At 46.2% G+C, this 23873-nt stretch overlaps 1 protein-coding gene across 1 annotated transcript; it reads left to right on the top strand.

The window, feature by feature from the left end:
* Positions 1–227: 227 nt before the first annotated feature.
* LOC119395927 (26S proteasome non-ATPase regulatory subunit 6) lies at positions 228–22859 on the top strand. The gene is made up of 8 exons (XM_037662956.2): positions 228–463; positions 14787–14992; positions 16946–17091; positions 17831–18050; positions 18894–19002; positions 19916–20084; positions 20837–20942; positions 22701–22859. Exons 1-8 carry the CDS (start codon positions 322–324, stop codon positions 22767–22769), a joined length of 1167 nt encoding a protein of 388 aa, XP_037518884.1. The 5' UTR covers positions 228–321; the 3' UTR covers positions 22770–22859.
* Positions 22860–23873: the final 1014 nt, after the last annotated feature.

A 23873-nucleotide genomic window follows, 5' to 3' on the forward strand; every position in this document is an offset into this window, starting at 1 on the left:
TAACGCAGAGGAACACGCGGCAGGAGCAAGCGTAGCTTCTACGCACTGCAGTGAGTCCACGAGTCCAGCATCGATGAGTACAGAGCAAGCCCTCAGCTTCTCTACAGCGTCTCGCTAGGTTGACACCAGCACGGCGAGAAGCGTCTCGGTGTTCGTCTCGCGCCTGCCTTGACAACGGCTCGCGCGGCCAACGCGCGGGCATTTGGCGTTCGTGTTTTACCAGCAGGGCGCAGCAGGGCGAGAAGAAGACAACGACGAGGAGTCCGAAGCGTCCGAGGATCATTCTACGTTTGTCGCGTTAGGAGTCTGCCCTTGTTCACCATGCCGCTGGAAAATATGGAAGACGAGAGCCTGGAGAAGAATCCCAACCTCGAGTTGGCACAGATGAAGTTCCTGCTGGCCCGCCACGAGCCCCATAACGACAAGCTCAAGCAAGATCTCATGGCAGCCATCACCGATCAGAGTGAGTACCCTCCGTGGGCCCGTCTAGCCCTGGCGTCTTTCGGCCTCCGCGTGACGGCGTAATTCTATTTACCGGTGGTTGCGTGAGAAGAATAATGATTCATTATGAACAATACTAATGAAATAGTAGCTAAGCCGTTGTAGCTTGCACTGGAACACCTTAGGTGGCCAAATAATCAAGGCAACTCCTACAGGCGGCACGCAGGTACACTGAGTGTCTGTTACGCCCTGATCCAGCAAAGTACCGCATACCCTATGCGTGTACCGCAGTATGTGCACGAAGGCTTGCTGCCACGCGATAACTACTAATATTATAATAGAGAGCTCTACAACAGGGTTTGTAGCGCAGCGTTTCTTGAGTACGTACGCTATTTCCGAAATATTCGAAACATAATGTGCGTACCCAAGAGGTTAGCGTATTTCTCACGCGCAGAGGCGACAGACCCCAACGCAATGCTTTGGGTACCCTATTGCAAAACTGTCCAATATTAGCAAGTGGCCAGCGTTCCCTACAAGAATGCTCTTGCACACCAGCAGTAATATAGTTTAGCGTTACTGTCTTAGCGGGGGTTAAGGGAATAGCGTTACCGTGCAGCAAACGTTCGTGGCGAACAGCGCATTTTAGTTTAGCGGGATAGCGCTTACGTGCCCAAGCTGGGACGGTGACGTCACTTAGCGGAGGGTGAATGCGTTAGAAGAAGTGAAACGCAGAAAACTGCGAGTGCTCGCCTGTATCCCCGCACGGAGCAACTGTTTTAACTGCAATAAAGGTAAATATGAACCCCGCACCAAGAGCGAAAACTTTTATGTTGCAGACTTGTTTACACCGATCTTCTAGTTAGGCCTGGGGACGTTCGAAATGGGAAGCGATCTCAAAAACTACGCTAAGTTATCCGACCGTAATACTCGTTAGTTAAAGCTACCTGAAGGCAAGCGAAGCCGTTTTACACAGTCGTTTGCTACGAAAGTTATGGATCCGTCCACATAAGCGCTAAATTCAGTTCGAAGCGGGCGTCTACAACCGCTGCCATGTTTTCTGTACACTACGTCAACCACGCAAACACGGTGCGTACGGTAAACGCTACGGGTCGTTTAGCGTACTGTGCATGCTCACTTCGATCCCGCTATTCCGCTAAGCCCGCTAAACTATAACTGTCCAATGTAACAGAGAAAACGTGTGGAAATGAACTGCGACATTGTATTTAAGGTGGCGGTTCCACTACCACCATCTTGCCAATAGTTCGAAAAACGACAACAGACGACGCCACTCATCCACGTTTGCAGAAAGCGAGAAAACTGCGCATGCAAGTATGGTCAGCGTCGCCTCGCGCGTGTTTTATATGTTCTATGTCGCGCTAGGTGACGGAAATCGGCCGACAAAAAGCAAGGAGCACAAACGCGGACGGCGTCTTTCACCTACAATCGGGGCCAACTGTTGCCGTCGTTTCAACGACATGACGATAAGTGCCCCAGTTTGTAAGGACAAACGCTCGCTTACTATTGCAGCCCTTGAGAAAGGACAGCGCAGCGTCTAAATACAATCGCTTGAGAACAAAAGAAAAAAAAAACACGCACACACACGCACACTGGTGCGTACAACAGCGTGCACTCACACACGCACACACACACACGCTCTCACCCACACGCACGCGCTACGCTCTCACTAACGCACTCACTCACATAATATAATGTGCCTCAGTGAAATAGTATTGAACAAAACATCAATCAAACGCTTCGCAGCGTTTCAGTGGAATTGCACGGCCGCTACTAAAACAATCATTTTGGTTCATTTTAGCGACCGTGCCAGTGACTTTTATAGCATCGCGCGAGCACATGTCTTTTGTGTGTGTGTGTGTGGGAGGGGGGGGGGGGGGGCGTGCTTTTGCTTATTACAATTGGAGGAGGAAAAAATGGACAGACTGATTTCAGCAAATTATAATTCGAGAGTTATCTGCGAAATTTCATGCTCTCAAACTGCAATAAACGGTTACCAAAATAAAGTACATCTTGATGATCAGTTAAACACATGACTACCACTAATTACCGGAGTTAGAACCTCCTAGAACACATGCTTCTGCCAGCGAGACGTCTGACAATGAATGCGTTTGCGTGAGGAAGAAGACAATGATTTTTCCATGTGAGGCATGATTTTTTTTCTCTTGGGAACAGTAATAAACCAAGATGGTTTGTGCGTTGCAGGGAAAGACACCCCGTTATTTTCGTCTCTTTGCTCTCATTTGTAACCTTTCGCGACGCTGTGCAGGCGCGTTCGTGGTCGTCTCGCACGAGCGTTTACAACGATGAAAGCCAGGCGCAAGACGCGCGTAGTCACACATACTGCTGACTGAACTTCTTGTATAGCTTCCACAGCGTTGCATATATTGTATGAAACTGAGTATAGGTACATCGGCCAGCGTAGGCGTGCACACGAGGGGGCTGGGCGCCCCCCCCCCCCCCTTGGGAGGGAGAGAATACAACATTTATTGGTAGAAATAAGTCGCTATTGGGGGTGGGCCTCCTAGTCCGGAAGATCATTGGCTCTTGCCGCCGCCCGGGCACGACGGTCGACCAGGGCTTGTTGCTGCACTGGGTCAGAGCTGGACAGGGTCGCCTTGGGGGCTTACATGACCGGTCATGTGGGCTTTTACAGAATCCAGTTTTTATTTATGCTTGTTCTATAAAAGCATGAATACACTTATTTGTTGTGGAAAGCTGTGGTTTTCCTTTATTTTGACTTTCAGGCACCATCGACAAGTTTTCCATTTAGGTTGCCGCAAAAGTTTTTCAACAAAATGTTCGTCAGTAGCATATGTATCGGCACTGTTTTGTTCATGTTGCCACTCTCACGTGCGTCTAAGTCAGGTTATTCTTCGTTGACCAGACATTGCACTGTCCGCCTTGTACTTTGCTACGAACTAGTTGTTATCCGATCATTAGTAGTAGTTCTGGCTACGCAGCAAGCCGCTTTACGACAAAGTAGCAGTGCGCAACAGCGTTATCATTAGGTAGAGTAGTCCTCCTCAGTCGAACTGTTTCCTGACACCGTAGCGCTCATTAGTGGCAAAGACAGTGATCGTCTTATCCGAAGTGAGTGCGTCTTTTCACAAAGCACAATATAACTTTTCCAGGGTCCCGTACATTGAATATTCTGCCACGTTGACTAGAACGTTCTGCATCTTCAACAAAGTCTCGCTTCTGTCGCATCGTTGCAACTAGGATGTAATTACCTGATTGGGTACAACTTACCACTACTGGTCAGTGGAAGTTGCCGGCACAGTGCTCGACAGGCATACTTTGAAAATTCCGGCAATGACAAGCTTTCATACGTTCACCATCGTGTCCCCTTTGAAGCGGCGCTACATACGTATCATTCACACGGCATGTCAGCGTCCTTCCTTTCACAATTTCGAACCTCACAGGCACGAAAACACTCAAAGGAACGCGCAAAACACGAGCAGCTAAACCTCAAAGAGATGCGCATTACTAAAGACGTGCCGGGGAACCCTGGTTCTAAGAACGCGTGACGAACGCGCAATCTTCCTGCATAGCGAAACCATTTGCCGCTTGATGAGACCGCCCCACCTGCTGACGTGGGGCGAGTGGAAAGGGTTCATCACTAAGCCCTCCTCCTTTTACGGTTGGCGTTTGTTACGCGCGGCGACTAGACTTAGCTAGTGAAGCAAACTATGAGGCCTGGAGATATAATTCATGCCTGTTCTACCCGTTTTATTATGTTTAATTGCGCCACTTTTGGCGAACGCTTGAACTCGCATAAAGCAACTTGATGTTTCATTTCATAGATGGAGCTACCACCAGAAAACGCCTGTGAGACTTATGCTTCATTGTAAATATTTTGTTTGAAGCACTGAGTGGTCAAGTTAATGAGCACAAGTAGATAAAAGACACAATATGCATCTACTAATGTGCAATACTCGTTGGCAATTAGCGTCTAAAAGAAAAAAAAAAGCGAGTTTCTACGGGACTGGTCAGCAGGAAAATTACGTAAATTCACTGCTGTCTTGCAGGTTCCCTAATAAAGATAAAGGAATTTTCTCTTCATAGAATCATAGAAAGGTCCTTGCTTCTTCATTATGTAGAAGTTCACAGTATCCGCTTGTATAGTTTTGTCGCTTCATCGGTAATGCGTGGCCAAGTACAGCCATAAACTGCCGCATTGACACAATAATAATTCATCAAGTTTTCGTCAGAACACAAAGCAACTTCGTGTGGAAAATAAGTGTAATATAGTCTACGTAGCCACTAAATATTATCGTTCTGCTTTGAAAAGTAAAAAAGATATTCTCACAAAAACTTTTAATATTTTGCCTATTTTCATTGGAGCGTAAATAAATTACTAATTACTTTATGGCTAATATCTCTTCATAGAAACCTTAAATAGCACTTCTTCTAAAGGTATGGTAAATTTGGCCTTGTTATGTTGAACAGTTTCGCCGTACTGGCAGTACAACGGAGGCTTGTACAACGAAAATGCCTTTTGTTGCTCACACTATTTTCATTGCTATTAGGTAACGCTTTCGAACAGGCATTAACACCAGGTGTCATTAGAAAGCGGAGATCATAAGCTTTTTGAATTATTACAATTAATATTTATTTGTCAAGCGCAGCGAGCACAGTGCATCCGCAAACAATGCGTAAAATGCGGAGGGGGGTTCGCCGGAGTGGGACCGCCACCTTAAATCTAAAATGAACAATGCAAGTGGGAAGGATAGAAGTTGACAAAAAATTACACCATCTCCCGCTAAAGGGGACCATGAGGCGATGCGAAGCCGGAGCACTTGCACGATCGCGTTCCGTTGGCGTTCTCTGGGCATGCTACCGACCTCGTGTCGTGGAACGCGAAGAGGAACGCTACGCGCGTCTTGTCTTCCCTCTAGCCTGGCCGTTAATTCTCACAGAGCGTGCGGGGAACGCGGTCGACAGGCGCGCGAGAGAGAGGCAGCGTAGGAGAGGAGAGAGGGGAGGGGACGCGCATGCGCTGGCCCTCATCGCGGCGCTGCGCAGGAGAGAATTTCGGCATGTCGAGCCCACATTTCAGAGAAGCCAACCGAGGCAAGCGCTGGACTGAACGCGCGCAGCGCTCTACCACTTGAAGAAGAGGAGACTAGAAGGGGAGAGTAGTGTATGCGCCATGAGAGCAGAAGCGAGAACGCAGAAGCAGCGCAAGCAGGTGCTGGTAGAGAAGTGGAGAGAGTAACGCGCAGCTGTTGGATAGAGGGAAGGAGGAGAGTTGCGCATGCGTAGTGTGAGTGCGGACTACTACACCGCGTGACACACCCCCGAGCAAGAGATACTTCGCATCTAAAAGACAGTTGGCCTGTGATAAGGTTGTTGTGGTTGTGCTTAAAGGGACACTAAAGCCAAATATTAAGTCGACGTTGATTGTTGAAATAGTGGTCCAGAAACCTCGTAGTGCTACGTTTATGCCAAGGAAGTGCTTATTTTGAAATAAAATCACGTTTTTAGTGGTCCGCATCGCGTTAGCGCGCTTCAAATCTCCCGCCTGAAAATACGACTTTCATACGTCACTGCGTCCGTGCCCAACGTTGCCCGCTTTTACTGCGCGGCCGCCGACACTAGTAGCAGCAGAGCGGAAGTAGCGGGACCCACAGTAGCAACAACGGCCATCGAAGCTTGCCGCAGTTCCGCAGTCCCGCAGCGAGCACACACGCAGAGGTTTTGACTGTTCAGCACACTGGCGCAATGGCATGACACTAAGCCACTTCGAGCGTAAGGGTTCATTCCGCGGCACCCAGTGAAAAGACACACCGGTTTCCTTGCTGCAGCACTGGCGTTGTGCACCATTCGGGCATCCGGCGATATCACATGCATGCGGCATTTCGTCGAACTTTCGGTCAGAGCGACTTTCACGAGCGCGCAAAACACACGCGGCAGTACGCGATTCCGAAACTACCACTGAGACGCGACCGCGTGAGCGAAGCAGGGCGCCGGGCGAGGCGCAGTTCGGCGAAAACGGAACCTTTGAACCACGCGCGCTGTTCCGCATATGGCAACGCCACGGAGGTTCTTTTTTCCATGAATAAAGCGGGAACGAACAAACAGCATTTTATTACGTCTTTTGATGCTCGGAAGGTTCTTTTTTTTACTTCTGCTAGTTTGATTACTAGTGATTTATTGTAGGCCGACTTCCATACGTCATCGGGATCACTTCGAAAATGTCCCACCCGTGCGCTCATCATGCGATACATTTAGCTTAATTTCACGGTAAGTAGGGCACTGCTGTTGATAATATTGCCGTTTTAGAAGTTGTCATACGTTGGTCTTTCACTCTGACATAAATTGTTATTTGCCTTTAGTGTCCCTTTAACGACAGCGCGACTCCGGTGCAACCCGTTCATTTTTCACGTCTACTGCGTTGCGAGGGTCTGAAGGCCGGGTGCCTTAAAACAACGAGGTTTAGCATACATGGTCGTACAATCACCAGTTGCCTGCCTCTATGTTCCCGTGCTACATAGCGCCTGCGGTTAAGGGGTTGTCCGCATCCGCCGCCGTCGCCATGAGTGGCGCTGACTAACTGTTCGCAGTTAGTCAGCGCCACTCATAAGACAATGATATTGTCTTATTTGCGGACAGTCAAGATGATATACAGCGACTGGCAGATATATGCGGAAGGGAGTGTGAGGCTCTAGGACTAGGATTTAGTGCAACAAAATGTGGATTGATGGTATTCAATGATCACGGAGACCATACGGTCTTAATACAGGGCCAAAAAATACCGAGGGTAAGCGAGTACAAGTACCTCGGAGTATGGATAAATGAGGGGGATAGATATATGGAGGTACAAGAGAAAGCATCGGTAGCAAAGGGAAAGAGGAATGCTGCAATTATGAAGCACAGAGCTTTATGGGGATACAATAGGTACGAGGTGCTTCGAGGGCTGTGGAAGGGTGTGATGGTTCCGGGGCTTACATTTGGGAACTCAGTGGTGTGCATGAAGTCAGAGGTGCAATCAGGAATGGATGTAAATCAAAGGACGGTGGGCCGCCTCGCGTTGGGCGCTCACCGGAAGACGACAAATGAGGCGGTAAAGGGTGATATGGGATGGACAGGCTTTGAAGTGAGGGAAGCGCAGAGCAAAATGAGATTCGAAGAGAGGCTGAGGAAAATGAAGGCGAGTAGATGGGCATAGAAGGTTTTCAGGTATTTGTATAGAAAAAGCGTTGACACGCAGTGGAGAAAAAGAACTAGGAGGCTCACCAGTAAATATACGGCTGGCAGTGCGGCCGATATGGCAACAAGGAGCATTAAGCGGAAGGTCAGAGAGGCGGAGAGGACTTATTGGATGACAGCGATGGAAAAGAAGCCGGCTCTGAGTAACTACCGAAAAGGAAAAAAATGAAATAAGGAGGGAAAGGTTTTATGATAATTCAAGGGGAAGCGCTTTACTGTTTGAAGCAAGGTCGGGCTGCCTTAGAACGCGTAGTTATAAAGCGAGATTCAGTAACGAAGAAGAACATTGTACATGCTGCGGGGGAACTAAGGAAACGATGGAACATGTACTGATTGAATGTGGAGATATTCACCCAGGTATACGTGATGGCACGAGTCTACATGAAGCCTTGGGTTTTAGGGACAACAATGGAAAGCTGAACACGTCCGCGATAGAAATAAGTAAGAGACGGTTAGAGTATTGGTGGCAGAAAAGTAGAGATAAAGTACAAAAATAAATAATGGGGGAAAATAAGGTCATTCTGCCTTAAGAGGCAGAGAGATGGACCGTGAATTTATATTTTTTGGTATAATAACATAGATTTAATCAATGTAGATAAGGCATCAGGACAACATGAAACAAGGAAGCTTTTTTTCTTCTTTCTCTTTTTTTTTTCGCCTTCGAGCCTGGTGGCGGACATGTCACCGCCCCGTTATAAAGGGGACGCTCATAGCATCCATCCATCCATCCAGTAACCTTGCTACAAACGCCCACGAATGTTGTATGAAAGGTGGTCGACCACCCTTCAGACAGGCAGTCATACACCTACATGGCAAGGTTATGGAGCCCTCGTGGTCGGTTCATTAACTTGGTACACACCAAAATTTTCATGTCGTAACAGTGTATGACCAACATGAATTACAGGTCATTATATGAATAGCGTGGCGTGCATGTCACGTACATCATGACTAGAGGCCGGATTTTTAGGCACTAAAAAAGCTCGTTTTAGGCACCAAAAATAGGCAGGCAAAACAACGTTTTAGGCTTCCGAAATAGTAATTATAGGCACAATGAATTTTCACATAAATGCAAATAATTTGAAACGAAGACGTGCGCGAGCTCTATATCTACGAAAGGAAAACAAAAATGCTATTGCTTAAGATGGCACAAAGGCGTTAAACAGTTGAACTTAGCCGTGCAATGTGCTTCGTCCCGCACGGTTCGCAGAACACGGTCTCTCTCGTGTTCTGCACGGTGAGTGAAGATTCCACTGTCGAATCAACACACTCCTGGGTGTCTTATCGGCACGACTGAGAAGGGCAGAGCACGAGCACATAGCCAGATCGCTAAAACGCCAGAAGGGAGGGATTCCTCTTATTGTCCGGGTCGAATCGCGCAGAGCCCATTTCTCCCCTGCCAGTGAATCACTGGCGTAGCCAGGGGGGAGGGGTTCCACACCTCCCCCCCCCCCTCCCGCCGAAACTTTTCAGTTTTGCATGCGTATATATGCACGCACGTGCACAAGCGCACTCACGAACATACATAAAGTATGGCTGAAATCCGCCCCCCCCCCGCCCCCTCCCTTCCGAAAAAAAATTTCTCGCTACGCTGATGCAGTGAACACCCTACAAGTTAACTTACAAAAACAAAAGCCCCGTGCACATCATATTTTCCTTTCTGTTTTTGCTCTTCACTCTCCTTTTTGCTCCATGATCTCGCATTCGCGAACCGCGCAATCCATGTCTCTGGGGCGGCGCATGCGCGTGTCCCACTTCACGGCTGCTAGCAGTTGTTTCCGGGAGTTGGTTGAACCACAGAAATAGGTTGAACCCCATAGTTCCGAACAGTCAGTTGTTGCGCGGTAGCATGAATAACGGTCTCAAACTGCTCCCGGGAGCGCAACTTGAGGCTGAATTGTGTTAATACAAGCGCCAATTTTGAAAATAGGCATTTTTTTATTTTTATTTTTATTTAGTACATACTGCCAATCCCTTCAGGGATTATTGCAGGAAGGACACAAACTATAAATATATAAAGGAAAAGACAAAGGAAAAAATCATGCAGTGTAACATAACTGGTTTTTCTCTTTTTTTGTGCGTGAATGGTAATGAAAAGATCGATAAGAAAATTCACATGTGCGAAACATCTATACACAACTGTGAAATCTAACTGTATAATGCTGACACATCATATAATATCACTATAATTGCGATTATACCATCATAGATACTCACAGTTACGTAAGCTTTACAAAACAAAAACATTCTAATGATAGTAAGTGGAATGTGGGTATCGGGATAATTACTAATCTAATAGTAATATACACCACTAAGGAAAGGTGCGAAATATATGTAGTTTTATGTTTGTGCATCATGTAAGTAATTTTCAAGTAGTGATAGAAAGGTAGTTAGGGAGGACGTATTGGTAATAGCGGAAGGTAAGCCGTTCCACTGTCGTATGGCTAGCGGGAAGAAAGAGTATTTAAAACAATTTGTACGAAAGCGATATTCATTTAGGGTGTATGAGTGCTTTAGTCGAGTTATTCTTGTATCTGAAATAGAGATGTACTTAGAACTATTAACATTTAACTTGTTATGAATTAATTGATGAAGCAGTTTCAATCGGGCGAGCGCAGCGCGGTTTTCAATTGTGAGTAATCCAGCCGATTTGATTAAAGCACTTGGAGAGTCTGTGAGTTGATATTTATTGAATATGAATCTTATTGCTTTTCTTTGCACTCCCTCTATAATGGTAATTAATTTATTAGTCGATGGAAACCATGCCGGGGTAGCGTATTCTAATACTGATCTAACGAGTGTATTATAAGCTAGTAATTTAGTCTCACGGGGCGCTTGACGAAGGCGTCGCTTAAGAAAAAAGAGCCGCTTAAGTGCCGTTGAGGTAATATTATTGACATGGCAATCCCATCTAAGGTCAGACGTTATTGTTAGTCCAAGGTACTTGTGCTGCGTGACTACTGTTACCGGGTCATCGTTTATGGCATAAGGAAACTCCTGTACGTGTTGTTTTCTTGTTATTCGCAAAAGAACTGTTTTTTTAACATTAAGGCTCATTTGCCAGTTAGCACACCATGCGGAAACTGTCATCAATGCATTATTTAAGGTTTCATGGTCGACTGGAGAAGTAATTTCTTTGTAGAGTATACAGTCGTCAGCAAAAAGTCTTATGTTGACAGGGATGTCGGTGGGTAAATCATTGATGAAGATGAGAAATAGTGCTGGAGCCAAAACGCTACCTTGAGGAACTCCGGAGGTGACATGAGTAAGTTTAGAACTGGTGTGGTTAATTTGCACAAATTGTGTCCGGTTAGATAGGTAGTTCTTTATCCATCCACTAACGGGCCCCTTGCCTAATGTGTGTTCAAATTTTAGTATTAGTTTTTGATGTGATACGCGATCAAAGGCCTTTGAAAAATCAAGAAAAATAAGGTCTGTCTGGTTTTGTTGATCAATACTACCCGAGATGTCATGTATAAGTTCAACAAGTTGAGTGACTGTGGATGATCCCTGTCGGAACCCATGCTGCGCTGGCGATAGAATGCTATTCTGCTCGAGGTAAGTATTTATATGTTTGAGGATGATGTGCTCAAGTAGTTTGCATGAAGTGCTAGTAAGGGAGATGGGCCTAAAGTTAGAAGGTTCGGTTTTATTTCCTGACTTGTGGACTGGGATAATTTTTGCGATCTTCCAATCACTTGGTAGAGCACAAGTTGCTAAATATTTTTTATAGGTGATTGTTAGATAATGGGATATTTGCTCAGCATATCTTTTAAGAAAGGCGTTTGGAATTTTGTCTGGTCCGGGGCTTTTTTTGGTGTCTAGTTTCAGTAGCAGGTTAAACACACCGCTTCTGGTTATGTTCAGAGGTGCTAGAGCTATGTTAGAGGAAGTTTTAAAGCTCGGTAGGTGACCATCATCTGCTGTAAAAACGGAATGAAAGTAGTCGTTCAGTACATTAGCTCTGTTTTCATCTTCCCGTGTAGACTCAGCACTGGGGTTACCTTTTGGCAAAAGGTAATTCCAGAATTTTTGCGGAGAGGACTTCAAAAAGTTACTGAGGGTGTTACGAAAGTAATTATCTTTAGCTGCTTTTACCTTTGCTTTCATGGTTTTTATGGCTAGCGTGAGCCTGTTTGTGTGAGTTGTCTGGGAATTTGTTTTCAAGTATTTTCTTAGCCTTTTCACCTTTCTTTTTTCGTGAATGATGTCGCGTGTAATCCAAGGATTACGTCTGTTTTTCTTCTTTGTACGAGAGGGCACATATGTATGAATGCAGTGCAGTACGATTGATTTGAATTTTTGCCAGATAATCTCTACGGTACTATCGGGAGCGTCGGCGAGTTGTTCAAAAGCACCTAGTTCGTAAAGAAGATAGTCGAGTATGCTGTTATCATCTGCCTTGTTGAAATCGGAGTAAGTGGTGATTTGTTTTTGCGGTAAATAAGCATCATGTACAGGGAGGGAGCATAAGCTGATTTCGTGGTCTGACATGCCATCGATTAGTTCAATTTTTGCATCGCCTGCTGGAAAGTGGTCGCTCAAGAATACCAAGTCAAGAATGTCAGAACTTGTTGCGTCTGTGCGTGTAGGTTCTGTCACTATTTGACACAGATTAAATGCGAGCATTAAGTCTATAAGCATATCGGAGCATGCGCTTCTGCTTTCCATGGTGTGCCAATTTATATCTGGTAGGTTAAAATCGCCAAGTACGATTAGCCTAGATCCAAACACGTGTTTGTGCATGTATGCATACAATGAACGCATCACCTCGATATCGGCAGAAGGGCTTCGATATACGCAGCCGACAACAATTGGGTGAGGACTAAGAAGAAGTCTACAAAAAACCGCTTCCACGCCTTCTGCAATCGGTAGAATAGTGAAGGGAATTTTCTTCTTTATGAAAATGGCTACGCCCCCGCCTCGAGTTGGTCTGTCTTTGCGTACTACCGCATAATTTGGTGGCGTTATTTCGAAATCTTGAACATCTCTTGTCAGCCACGTTTCAGTCACCGCTACGAAGTCAGGCTCAATGCTTAGAAGCAAAGTTTCAAGCGATGTTAGTTTTGGAAGTATACTACGAGCATTCAAATTGAGAAAACTTATTTCTGGGTTGAAGTTAGGCGGTGAGACCGCAGTGCGCGTCTTTCTGGTTCTCCGTTTTTTTTAGCACCAGGCATGTCAGTCGTGTTTTCAACGAGGGTTACCTTATTACTCTGAGCATCTCATCGGTAGGTGGAACCATTAATACGAAGTTTATCGAAAGCAAGAGAGACTTTAGCTCCAGACTGTTTCCTGGTTTTTGCGAAGTTCCACAGCTCTTTTCGAATGTCACGCACTCGAGGTGAAAAATCCTCTCCGATGGAAAAGTTAGACCCTTTGAGCTTGTAACAGTTTTTTAGAACCTTTGTTTTATCACGGAAGTCAAGTAACTTCATTATGATGGGCCTTGTTTTCCCAGGTGCAGGTTTTCCCAGTCGGTGGATTCGTTCTATTGAAATTGGTTGGAGCTTCAGAGTGTCTTTACCAATTTTGTTGTTAATTATTTCTTCAAGAGAGTGGTCGTTCTCGCCTTTTTCTTCTGGCACACCTTAAATGATTAGGTTGGATCGCCTCGTTCTGTTTTCTAGGTCGTCTATCTTTAGTTCTAGTGAACATACTACTTTTTGTAAGTGTGCGACCTGATCAGCACACGTCGAAATTGCACTGTCTAGGGATGTCAGTTTTTCTAGCTTTTCATCGATAGAGTTTAGCCGGTTTTCCTTAATGTCTTTAAGGTCATTAGCGATTTGCTGTATTTGTTTTGCTATTTGGGACATATCAGGACCAGGGTTAATCTCAACATCTCCCGACAAGAGCAATAATTCCTTGAAATACAACGCCAAGTCACATAGAGCCGGGCATAGCAGCCTAGGGCACGGCAGCACAACCAAGTCCAACCAAGACCAAGTCCAAGACCATTTATAGGCATGTGTGAGCATTAAGGCACAAACGCCAAAAATAGGCATTTGTAGGCACTATAAACACACTATAAAATCCTTCTTAACTTCTAATTCATGCTCATATATCAAAGTGGCAAGATAGGAGCGCAAGGAACAAAATAGGCATTTGCCTAAAATCCGGTCTCTACTCATGACATACATGACAAGAGGCCATCATGATGTTATGGTTGCTGTTTCATTACATTGCTACATACTAAAATTGGCATCAAATGAGTGCGTGTGTGACGAACATGAAGAGGAGACAGTTGATGATGATTGCGGACGGGCTGCCAGAAGAAGACCCAAAGCAGGGAAGAAAGAAGAAAAGGCACGAGCAGTAGAATAAAAGATGGAGCTCTTGGTCTAGAGCTAGGGTCTTAATTACGCGACAGAGACCTCATAAATGGTCCGTCGGAATATTTTTTTTCTTCTATTTCCATCATTTCCCATTTTCTCATTGCTTATACAATACTTTGTGGCATGATTACCGGCAGCACTCTTGCTTCTTGAGTGGCGCCCTCTGGTGACCTACTTTCGGTGCTTGTGACTAAAATATGTGAAAAATAAAACCATGTAAAATAGGCGGTTGAAGTAAACGTTATAAGAGATATGATAACAGGCCATAATTTTAGTCTGGATTATCAAGTATATCCGATTAAGTGCCAGTAATAATTAAAATAATGAAATGGTAGAGGTCGCGGTGCGTTGGCTATGCGACGACTTACTTCACACGACACATGCCTGACGCGTCGCAGGCGCTGGGAAGGACATCGCCTATTCGCGGTGGCCCACGTTGAAAGAAATCATGTGTGGCTCATACCCGCATTGGATATGCGGGCACGAGCCAGAGAAGCGAGCCGAACGCTACGGGCAAGCGCTTAAAGACGCTTAAATGGAACGTTCAAGTCGCCTAAATTTTTCACTTCAACAATTCAAAACGACCAATAATTTCTCCTACATTTTCTCTCAATTTCATGATTGTTCACTCAATATTTCCGCGACTATAGCGATCTTCAGATCCGCGCAGTACAAAATTCAACCACTTTGACACACCCTAATGCACACTCAAACCGGAAACAATTTGTTTGTTTGTTTGTTTGTTTTTCTTTATTTTCTGTCATGCGCGGTTCGCTGCAGACATGGCGCCCTTCTACGAGGAGACGTGCGCCGACCTGGGCTGGACCATCGATCAGGACCTGGCGGCAAGGATGAGGGTTGCCAACGTAAAAGAGTTGGCTCGTCTCGACGCGGCCATCGAGGACGCCGAGAAGAACTTGAGCGAGACGGAGGTCCGCGAAGCGTACCTGCGCAAGGCGGAGTACCTGAGCCGCATCGGTGACAAGGTACGATGCAGGCCGATAAGCTTGGTCGAAAGAAAGGAAAATAGCGCATGAGATGGCTGTGGCTGCGCATTTACACAATTGATACCGTTGATAAGCACCGGTCACTGACCACAGTGCACGAAGTAGCTTTTACTTGCCGCCTCAGTATCACCGGCATCGGCCGCCAGGGATACTAAGAAAATGAGACGTTCGCAGAAGACCGAATAATAATAATAACAATATCTGGGGCATTACGTCCCAAAACCACGATATGAGGGACACCGTAGTGGAGGGCTCCGGAAATTTCTACCATCTGGTGTTCTTTAACGTGCGCTGACATCACACAATGCACGGCATTTTACCATTATTTCGCCTCGACCGAAATGCGGCAGCCACGACCGGGATCGAACCCGCGACCTTCGGTTCAACAGCCGAGCACTGTAACCAATGATCAACCGTGGCGGACTCGCAGAACACATCTGTCGCGCTGAAATGTCTCCATTCTATGCACTTTTCCAAAGAAGGCTCCTTGGGTGGCGCCATAATTCCCTCTGGGCAGTTGTAAGTATGCGTGACCCCTCTCCCACCCAACCCCCCCCCCCCCCCCCCCGCCCAAAAAGGAAGAAAAAAAAAAAGCCCTGCCGGGTCCGATTTTGCGGCTTCTACTAGCTAAGCGGTGTGCTCTGGCGCTACTGTCGCATCTCGAAAACTCCAATAAGGATGGCTATAGGCTATGTTACGTAAGGCATATGGCGCCGCCGTCATGGGCTGTTAAACGAATGTTTTCCTTATTTTTGTATCCCCTGACGCGAACTGATAAAGTCGGGAAACGCCGAATGCACCAATCCAACAGTTCTCATGTGTATACTTCCACCGTATCACTGTTCGCTTAGTTGTTCAAGATAAAACACGGCAAGGTTAACAGCCCAGCATGGTGGCACCGAAACCCATCGGTAAAATAGTCTATAGTCACCTGCTTTTTTCCTTTGAACAACATTAAAATTTCATATTCGGTTACGCTCAATTTTTCATATTAACCCAAGCTCACGTTCTTTCAAGTTTTTCAGTGAGTTTTACCGTTGTATAACACTTTCCTCCAGACACCGCGCGACGTGACGTCAACGACTCAAAACTAACACGCCTAAGATGACAAGACGCCTTTGGCAAAGATGGGTGCACTCATCGAAACGTCCGCCAGCCTGTCTGAGACACCTATCCCTGTTCATAGAACCCACATTTGTATAATGTAGTGCGTCATTACCGCTTACTAAACACCAGACCGCCTTATAACCGCGTCAGCCGTGGAAGCTATACGTATGGAGACGCTTTGTACAGAACCATAGCGTGTTGTACAGTAAATCGCAGAACATGTGCCGTAGCAACTTGCAGTTTTGCGTGGTGTAATTGGACTCAAGAGTCACAAGGTGGCGCATCTCTGCTACAGCTCACGCACACCTTGTGCAAACGGACGGTCACATCATCTAACGTCATTATTATCATCATCATTGTCATCGCTAGGTCCGCATCAAAGGTGCCTGGGTGTACCTCAATCGGCAATGGCGTATGCATAGTTTAAAGTGTGTACTATAAAGCCTCGCGATGGACAGCCTTAGCTGCCGTGAGTGAGGGTCGCAGGCCCTGTTGGCTGAGGTGCCTCCTTTTCTGCGATCTTTAACTAAACATTTCGTTTTGCTGTTGGCACGATAGCATATCGGTTATAATGGGGCAGCTGCTACGGCGACGGCCTACGAGGACGTCCAAAAAGCAGCTGGAATGCCCCCGAACTTATTATCGGTACTGAGCATGTGTGCTAACGATAATACTAGCAAGTATAAACCCAATCCCTCAATCATAGTTATTGCGATATTATGGCCCACTTGTTCTCCTACTTGTACTGCGTCGGTCGCGCGGTGAGTGCTTTCTTGATACCAATTCGGGACGAGGCTATGCATTTCGTTTTGCACGCGCCCACAGGCTGCGGCGTTGGCACAGCTGAACAAGACGTACGAGAAGACGGTGGCTCTCGGTCACCGACTGGACGTGCTCTTCCACATAATCCGCCTGGGTCTCTTCTACATGGACCACGACCTCATCACGCGCAACATTGACAGGGCCAAGACGTGAGTCCGTAAATGAGCGGTTGACCGTACACTGTGGTCTTGAAAACAGCGGGCATTCGTTTTGACTTGCGATAGTCGAAAGTAGTATAAATAGGAAACCGTTAGTCTGCAACCTGCGTGAACTGCTTATATCGCTTCAACAAGAGTTCCAAGAGCCACGGTGACAATAACCGGCACTTAGGAAACTTGAATATTTGAACTCTTGGAGTTTTCGGGAGATCATCACTGGTATTGTTCATAGTGCATTAGGCGTCAGAAGTTTAGAGGCCACTAGGTCTGAGAGAACATTAAATTTCTCACCAATTTGCGACTGTATCCGGTCGAATTGCACATTGCATCTTGTTAACGCGTTTCAGAACAGGCCGGATGCCTAAATTCAAGGCTGCCTGCCGAAGCAGAAATAATATTCACCTTTTTCTTTCTGTGTCTCGTGGTCCTTGAACTTCTGACGCTGACTGCATATCTATTTTCGTTGTGATGAAAGAGTTAAGCACCACGTGTTCCTTTTTGTTACAATGTGTGTAAATCTCGTGCTTAATTTATTAAAAGGAAAACTGCCGGCCTGATTCACACATATTCAAACTTTACTCGGGAAACCTTAGCAAACCCCCCCTAAGTACAACAAATCGCAACAAATCGTTTGTCCGCACGACGAGCGAAATAACCGCTCATTTATATTGGACATCTACGGGTGAACCGTCATCCAGGAAAGTACCTTTTCTTCCGCGCGTTCTTGCAGTCTGATTGAAGAGCGCGGCGACTGGGACCGAAGGAACCGGCTCAAGGTGTACGTGGGACTGTACAGCATCGCGGTGCGGGACTTCAAGAAGGCCGCCACCCTGTTCCTAGACACGGTGTCCACCTTCACCTGCTACGAACTGATGGACTACGAGCGCTTCGTCACCTACACGGTCATCACCTGCGTCATCTCCATGCCCCGTGTCGAGCTCCTCGACAAGGTGAATTGAGTGTTGCTACTCTGGGCACTTCGTGATAAACTTAGATGCGCGTGCGAACGGAAACTGGCACAGGCGCGGCGGAAAGGCTTCAATGGTCGAAACAAAGTGGGAGCTGCCCTTTATTTTTTGTGCGGGTAACTACAGTAGTGTGCGAAGCATTGCAGTGAAGCAGGGACATAGTAGAAGACTTATATAACATTATTAGCCAATATTAGACCATGGTCATTCCAAAACTAGCCAACGTCAGTCAGCAGTTAGCCATTAGCGCTGGTATTATGCGAACATATGCAGTAGGCCTCACAAGCACAGTACACTCCTTTGAATCAATTTTTTTGTAGTCGATATATCACCTCGGTTGTAGTGTTACATCAGTCTCTGTGCCATAAGTTACATCAATAAAGGTTATGTCCCAATTTTAGCTCCATGATTTTTTTTAATGCTGGCTCAGTACCTGCTTCTAAAGGTCATGTTGCTACAAGATGTTTCTTATTGAAATCGTCAGTGCAGCATCTGATTCTTCCAGGAAGGACACCTCGCCAGTTTCCGGCAATATCAAAGACCTCATAATGTTCATTCTTTTAATTATTATCACTTGTCCCATTACTCAAGCACTCTACTAATGTTAGATTTGTTTAAGCAATAACTCGTTGCCTTCAGAGGGTACGCGTTACAGAAAACGCACGGTCCAATTAGCTGCAATACCGAGACTAATTTGTTTTCTTATTCGAAAGGTTGCTCTGATGCGTAGCACAGTTTTCAACACAACCCAGAACGCGCGTGACACGTACACGAGAGCTCCTCCATTTATGTAGGTCTATTTTTTGTTGTTGTTTTGTGGTACAGGTTGTCAAAGGACCCGAGATCCTGGAAGTGATGCACGGCATACCAGACATCAGCGAGTACCTCTTCTCCCTCTACAAATGCCGCTATGCCATCTTCTTCAGGAAGCTCGGTGAGGGCGTTCAGCTGTTCGCTTGCATATTATGCTCCTCTTTTTTTCGCTTTCGTGGAACCTCACGCAGGGTTCCAGAGAAACAATAGAACATGCTGGTGGTTCTGTCACCTGCCATTTCTCGGCTAGTGTCCCGGGAATCTGGTATGTCAGTTTCGCCGAAGATATCGTGTTTAGTACAATGCAATACGCCTACTGCCGTTTACATATCCTACACTCCCTTAGAATCGGCTTCTATCTAGACTGACTACCACTACCACTAGACTAAGTAGAGAGAAGGGTCGTCATGCAGAGAGAAGAGTCGTCATGCAGCTGCGCTGCATGACGACTCTTCCTTCTACGGAATCACGAGGTAAAACGACAAACACTGCATCAGTATCTTCAATGCGTAAAGTGCGCACTAGGGGGACCACAGTACCTTAATTAAACCAAGACATGATGTTCCTCATTTCCGGAAGAGGTAGGTGCGCCGCCTCCTTGCGCCTCTGAGCACTAAAGTGCAGTTCAGTACTGCTCCCTCTCCAGGATAGATCCACCTATAGTCAACGCGCCGACACTGCTTTGTCAACATACCAATTGCTGCTGTGACGAAGACGGGTCCCCATGCCGAAATGCTCGCCACAAAGCCATTCCTTGTTCAACTTCTCACCACTTCAGTTCCCCATCTTTCCCTGAATTTATGCCTTGTGTTCACGTAGGCGTCCTTAGCGACATTTCCGTTTTATTCGCAAACAACATCAATAAGTTTATTTGTCACCTTCGTCAGCTCTTTCATTATATAGTTCACTTATGTCCTGATTCAGTGTCGAAAAACGAGTTGCAGCACAGCTCTACAAAATTTTCTCTCCGTGTCGACGATGTCGAAGCCAGTCGCGCGTGGATGTGACCAGTGTCTTTACCGTCTCCGTCGCAGCGTACGTAGAGCAGCTGCTCTTACGCGACCGCATCTGGTCTCCGCACGTGCGCTACTACGTGCGCGAGATGCGCATCCTGGCCTACTCACAGCTGCTGGAGTCCTACCGCAGCCTGACGCTGCAGTACATGGCGGACACCTTCGGAGTCACCGTGTCCTTCATTGACCAGTGAGTGTGCACCTTTGGCGTTTCTCACACTGCAACGTGCACAGGATTGAACCTCAAGGCATCTAAATCTACGTTTACATCGTCGTAGCTTAGACCCGCGTGTTCTAACCGGCTTTGGCGTTAAACCGAAAATAGTGCCAGCGCCTGTCGAGCAGTGTCCCTGTCTGATTTTTTTTTTTTTTTTTGCAGGCAGAGAAAACGTCGATACGAATCCTACCGTAATAAAAATTTATACATATAGAGTCTAAAGTGCACCACACTTCTGTAATGACAACATTTCGAGATACGGTTACAAATTTACACTGGAGTGTACAATTGTAGGTGTCCAAAAAGCATGGCGCTCGAGGAAAGAAGCTTCCTGCACTTCCGTTGTCGATGTTACGTTCAGAATTCGTGCGCGTCAAAAGGCACACTAACATAATCTTGGGGCAACTGAGTACTGCAAGTACTGCTGTCTTTTATTTCATTGCGCGAGCTGGTTTAATGTATGGAGTCGCAGCTGATAATATGTGACCCAGCGGGCGTACGATGTTCTTATATTGAAGCCTCCAACTGCGTCAGATGTGCTGTTCTGATGGGTGGCTCATTTCTGTGCAACATCACGCAGTACCCGGAACACGCCACTAACATTGCGACGCACGAAGAATTGAAGCGTAACTTTTTTTTTTAAATATGAAGATGCCAATCAACCGAACGATGCCATTATATAGTCGCCGCATGGCCACGAACAATGACGGCGTGTCTGCGTGCAGGGAGCTGGCGCGTTTCATTGCGGCCGGGCGTCTCAACTGCAAGATCGACAAAGTGGGAGGAGTGGTCGAGACCACGCGGCCTGACAGCAAGAACTACCAGTACCAGGTGCGGCTGCTTGCTCAATGTTCACTTCTCGAGTTTTCTAAAACGCAGCGTCGAACAGAAACCGCGGGTATATAGCAGACGAAGTGCATGCCGTGCCTCGTGTAATACGTATTATTTGACCTAGAAGAAGGGAAACGTATAAGTCGACTTCTGTTAACCGCAATTCCAATGGATCGAACAGAAGAACCAAGGCGAGCATTGGAGAAAATTTTAGTTGATGTATTTACGCACTGACGAAAGAAAGGAATTAACGGCCGCTAAGGGGTAAGAGCATCGCATGTGTTATGCTATTATGTGCGTTCGTCCGCGACCTGCCGCCAGTTGTTTTCTCGCCTATTTCCATTCACTTTCTTCATAATTTCTTTATATTCGACTAGGTAAGAATGAAGTGTTTTCTCTATGCAGGGGCTCTTGCAACACATATTACTTGGCCACGAAGGACTTGCTGCCTTCATTTTATGATTGACATAGGCTGGCCATGAACCACACGCGAGAAAGCTTGGCGCGCTCTTAAAGAAGGGATTGACAGCGCAAGCGCTGGACCAAGAAAAGAAAAGCCGAGGACGGGCGCTTTCCTACGTTCCGTGTTTGCGCTGGTAATCCTTTCTTTGAGGCACGTGCCAACTAACCTGCCTATCGCCGCCTGTTCAGTACGCTATCAAGGTAGCCGCGATGTAGCGCACCTTAGCAAAGGCGGCACTAAGTGGCTGGCCGGACGACATGTGCGTATTACAGCGATGTTGTGTAGCGGCACTGTTTGAATAATACGTAAAATAAGCGACACATTCATGCGAATTTATACTATCCGTAATGCTGCGTCAAGAAACAAAAAAGTACCACTTGAAGCATACTAAATGCTTTGATTTTAGTCCAGTAACGTGAGCGCACTGTTATTTGCACTTTGGAGGCAGTTATCGTAGACAGCAAAAACGTACTCTTACACGACACCGATGCCGAGCGTTCGCTTTTTTTTTTCACTTCCAGCAGTTACAAGCGTTTTTTTTTCCCTAAATGAACGTGTGCGACTAGGTCTATGTATACATTGCTTCTAGTAGTCTCCACACTGCCTCACAAACGCTTACACGGTGCTCTTGATCATGCGTGACAGGCAGTTTCTCCGGTCCACGGCTACATAGCATGCCCTACTGCTAGCGGTATACCAAGTTTCCTGTAAATATTTCATGACCAGAATTACAAAAGAGGAGGTTAAGAACGCAGAGTATGTGCTATCATAGGCGTGCGCGCATGACGGGCAGGAGGGCGCCAAGTCTGCTTCTCGCCTTTTCTCATTCGGACCTGTCCAGTCATTGTTTGAAGTGCATGGTTATGGCCATGCAGGTTCTTGACGATAATGGCGGCCGAGAAAGCCTCATGTTGACTTTCAAGAACTGTTCATTCCCCACCTTTATCCCCGGAGAGCCGGGGACCAAGCGCAGGCCATTGGGAGAAGCACGACATTGTTTCATTTTCATTTTTGCATCCATTGCGAAGCTTGTTTCTTTTCAGACTCTATCAATAGAGGGAGGGGGAGGGGGTGCTGCACAGAAAGCTGCCCCCCCCCTCACCACCTTTAATGGAGAACTCTGCGCACGCCTGTGTGCGCAATATCCATTCTAGCACTGCTCTGCATTATGCGTTCGGTCATAATAGGACGATATATAAGCGGCAGTTCCGTTCGGACTGTAGTCATTATTAACCGAACCCTGGCGAAGTGGTGATGAAGTTATACGGGTTGACGAACTATTCCTTGTTATGCAGGCATGCATAAAGCAGGGAGACATCCTCCTCAACAGGATACAGAAGCTGAGTCGCGTCATCAACATCTGAGCATCGTCGCCGGACCACTTCGACTCTTCGCGGGCTCCCCTCGCAAGTTCGTTCACTGTACGGCCCCGCCCTCCTGCTCCTCTTTTTTCTTTTTTTGCTTGAACTAATAAAAGAGTTCCGTGCAGTGTCTCCGTCTGGCTCTCTCGTTCAGCTAACTCTCTACGTATTTTGCTTCAATATATTTCATCGCGGATATTTTACCCTCACCTGTGCAGTATAGGATTGATAATTAGCAGAACTAGAAGAACACGTGCATCTCGAGGCTCACAGCAGTATGGACAAGATACATGTGGTACACTCTCGATTACAGTTGCATTCTGGTACAGAACATTCTGCTACTAGAGTATTTCATTAGGCGTTGGATGCAAAAAGAGAATCTTGTTTATTTTCGTACTCTAAATTGAGGGAGAGCACGTGATGCTTACGCCAGAGTGCGGACGCAAGGCATGTAAAGCTACACTTCCGCGCATGCACCCAAACATACGCGGTCAATACGCTGCGTCTCAGAAGGCCAGTGTTCGGACGATACTGCAAAGAAAAGAAAATAAATTTTAATCTTTCTTTTTCTTTCTTTCTTTCGCACCCTCATGCTACCCGCCTTCATAATTGCCTTTTGTTTCTTGCGATGAAGTCCACCTCACCAGCTTCAAGCCTCATCGAAACTCCTAACAACAAAATGCTACGAGTACAAAACTTCGCAACTGTTTCCGGCTGGCATGTTATCATGATATGGCTAGCACTTACATGTCATTCTTTTTCAGGCAGTTACTCTGTATTGCTTGATTTCTTTCTGATAATGTTTTCTTTTTTTATGTAACGGACTCTAAGCTAACAGATAAGCAAAGCAACGACATTAGGTTACAAGCGTATGTTTAGACGCTAATATGGCTCATAAGTACTCTCGGGATCGGGCAAGAATAGAGTAGCCCAATACAATAAATTAGACTATATAAAGCATAAAATCAGCTATTCACTAGGTGAAAATAGGTAGGTTAAAATCAAGGGCAACACTACGCATAAACTGCATAGGTGTTAATATGAATGGCTAAATCAGAACATAAATAAGACACCAGTTATATGTGGCGAAAGATCTATCAGGATAAA

Source organism: Rhipicephalus sanguineus, chromosome 6 (genome assembly GCF_013339695.2).
Source record: "Rhipicephalus sanguineus isolate Rsan-2018 chromosome 6, BIME_Rsan_1.4, whole genome shotgun sequence".
Taxonomy (NCBI): domain Eukaryota; kingdom Metazoa; phylum Arthropoda; class Arachnida; order Ixodida; family Ixodidae; genus Rhipicephalus; species Rhipicephalus sanguineus.

Excerpts from the sequence above, each read along its gene's own strand:
- LOC119395927 (XM_037662956.2), top strand. The coding sequence starts at position 322 with ATGCCGCTGGAAAATATGGAAGACGAGAGCCTGGAGAAGAATCCCAAC. Across the intron at positions 464-14,786 it reads GGCAGCCATCACCGATCAGA|ACATGGCGCCCTTCTACGAG; the intron begins GTGAGTACCCTC and ends GGTTCGCTGCAG. Across the intron at positions 14,993-16,945 it reads TGAGCCGCATCGGTGACAAG|GCTGCGGCGTTGGCACAGCT; the intron begins GTACGATGCAGG and ends ACGCGCCCACAG.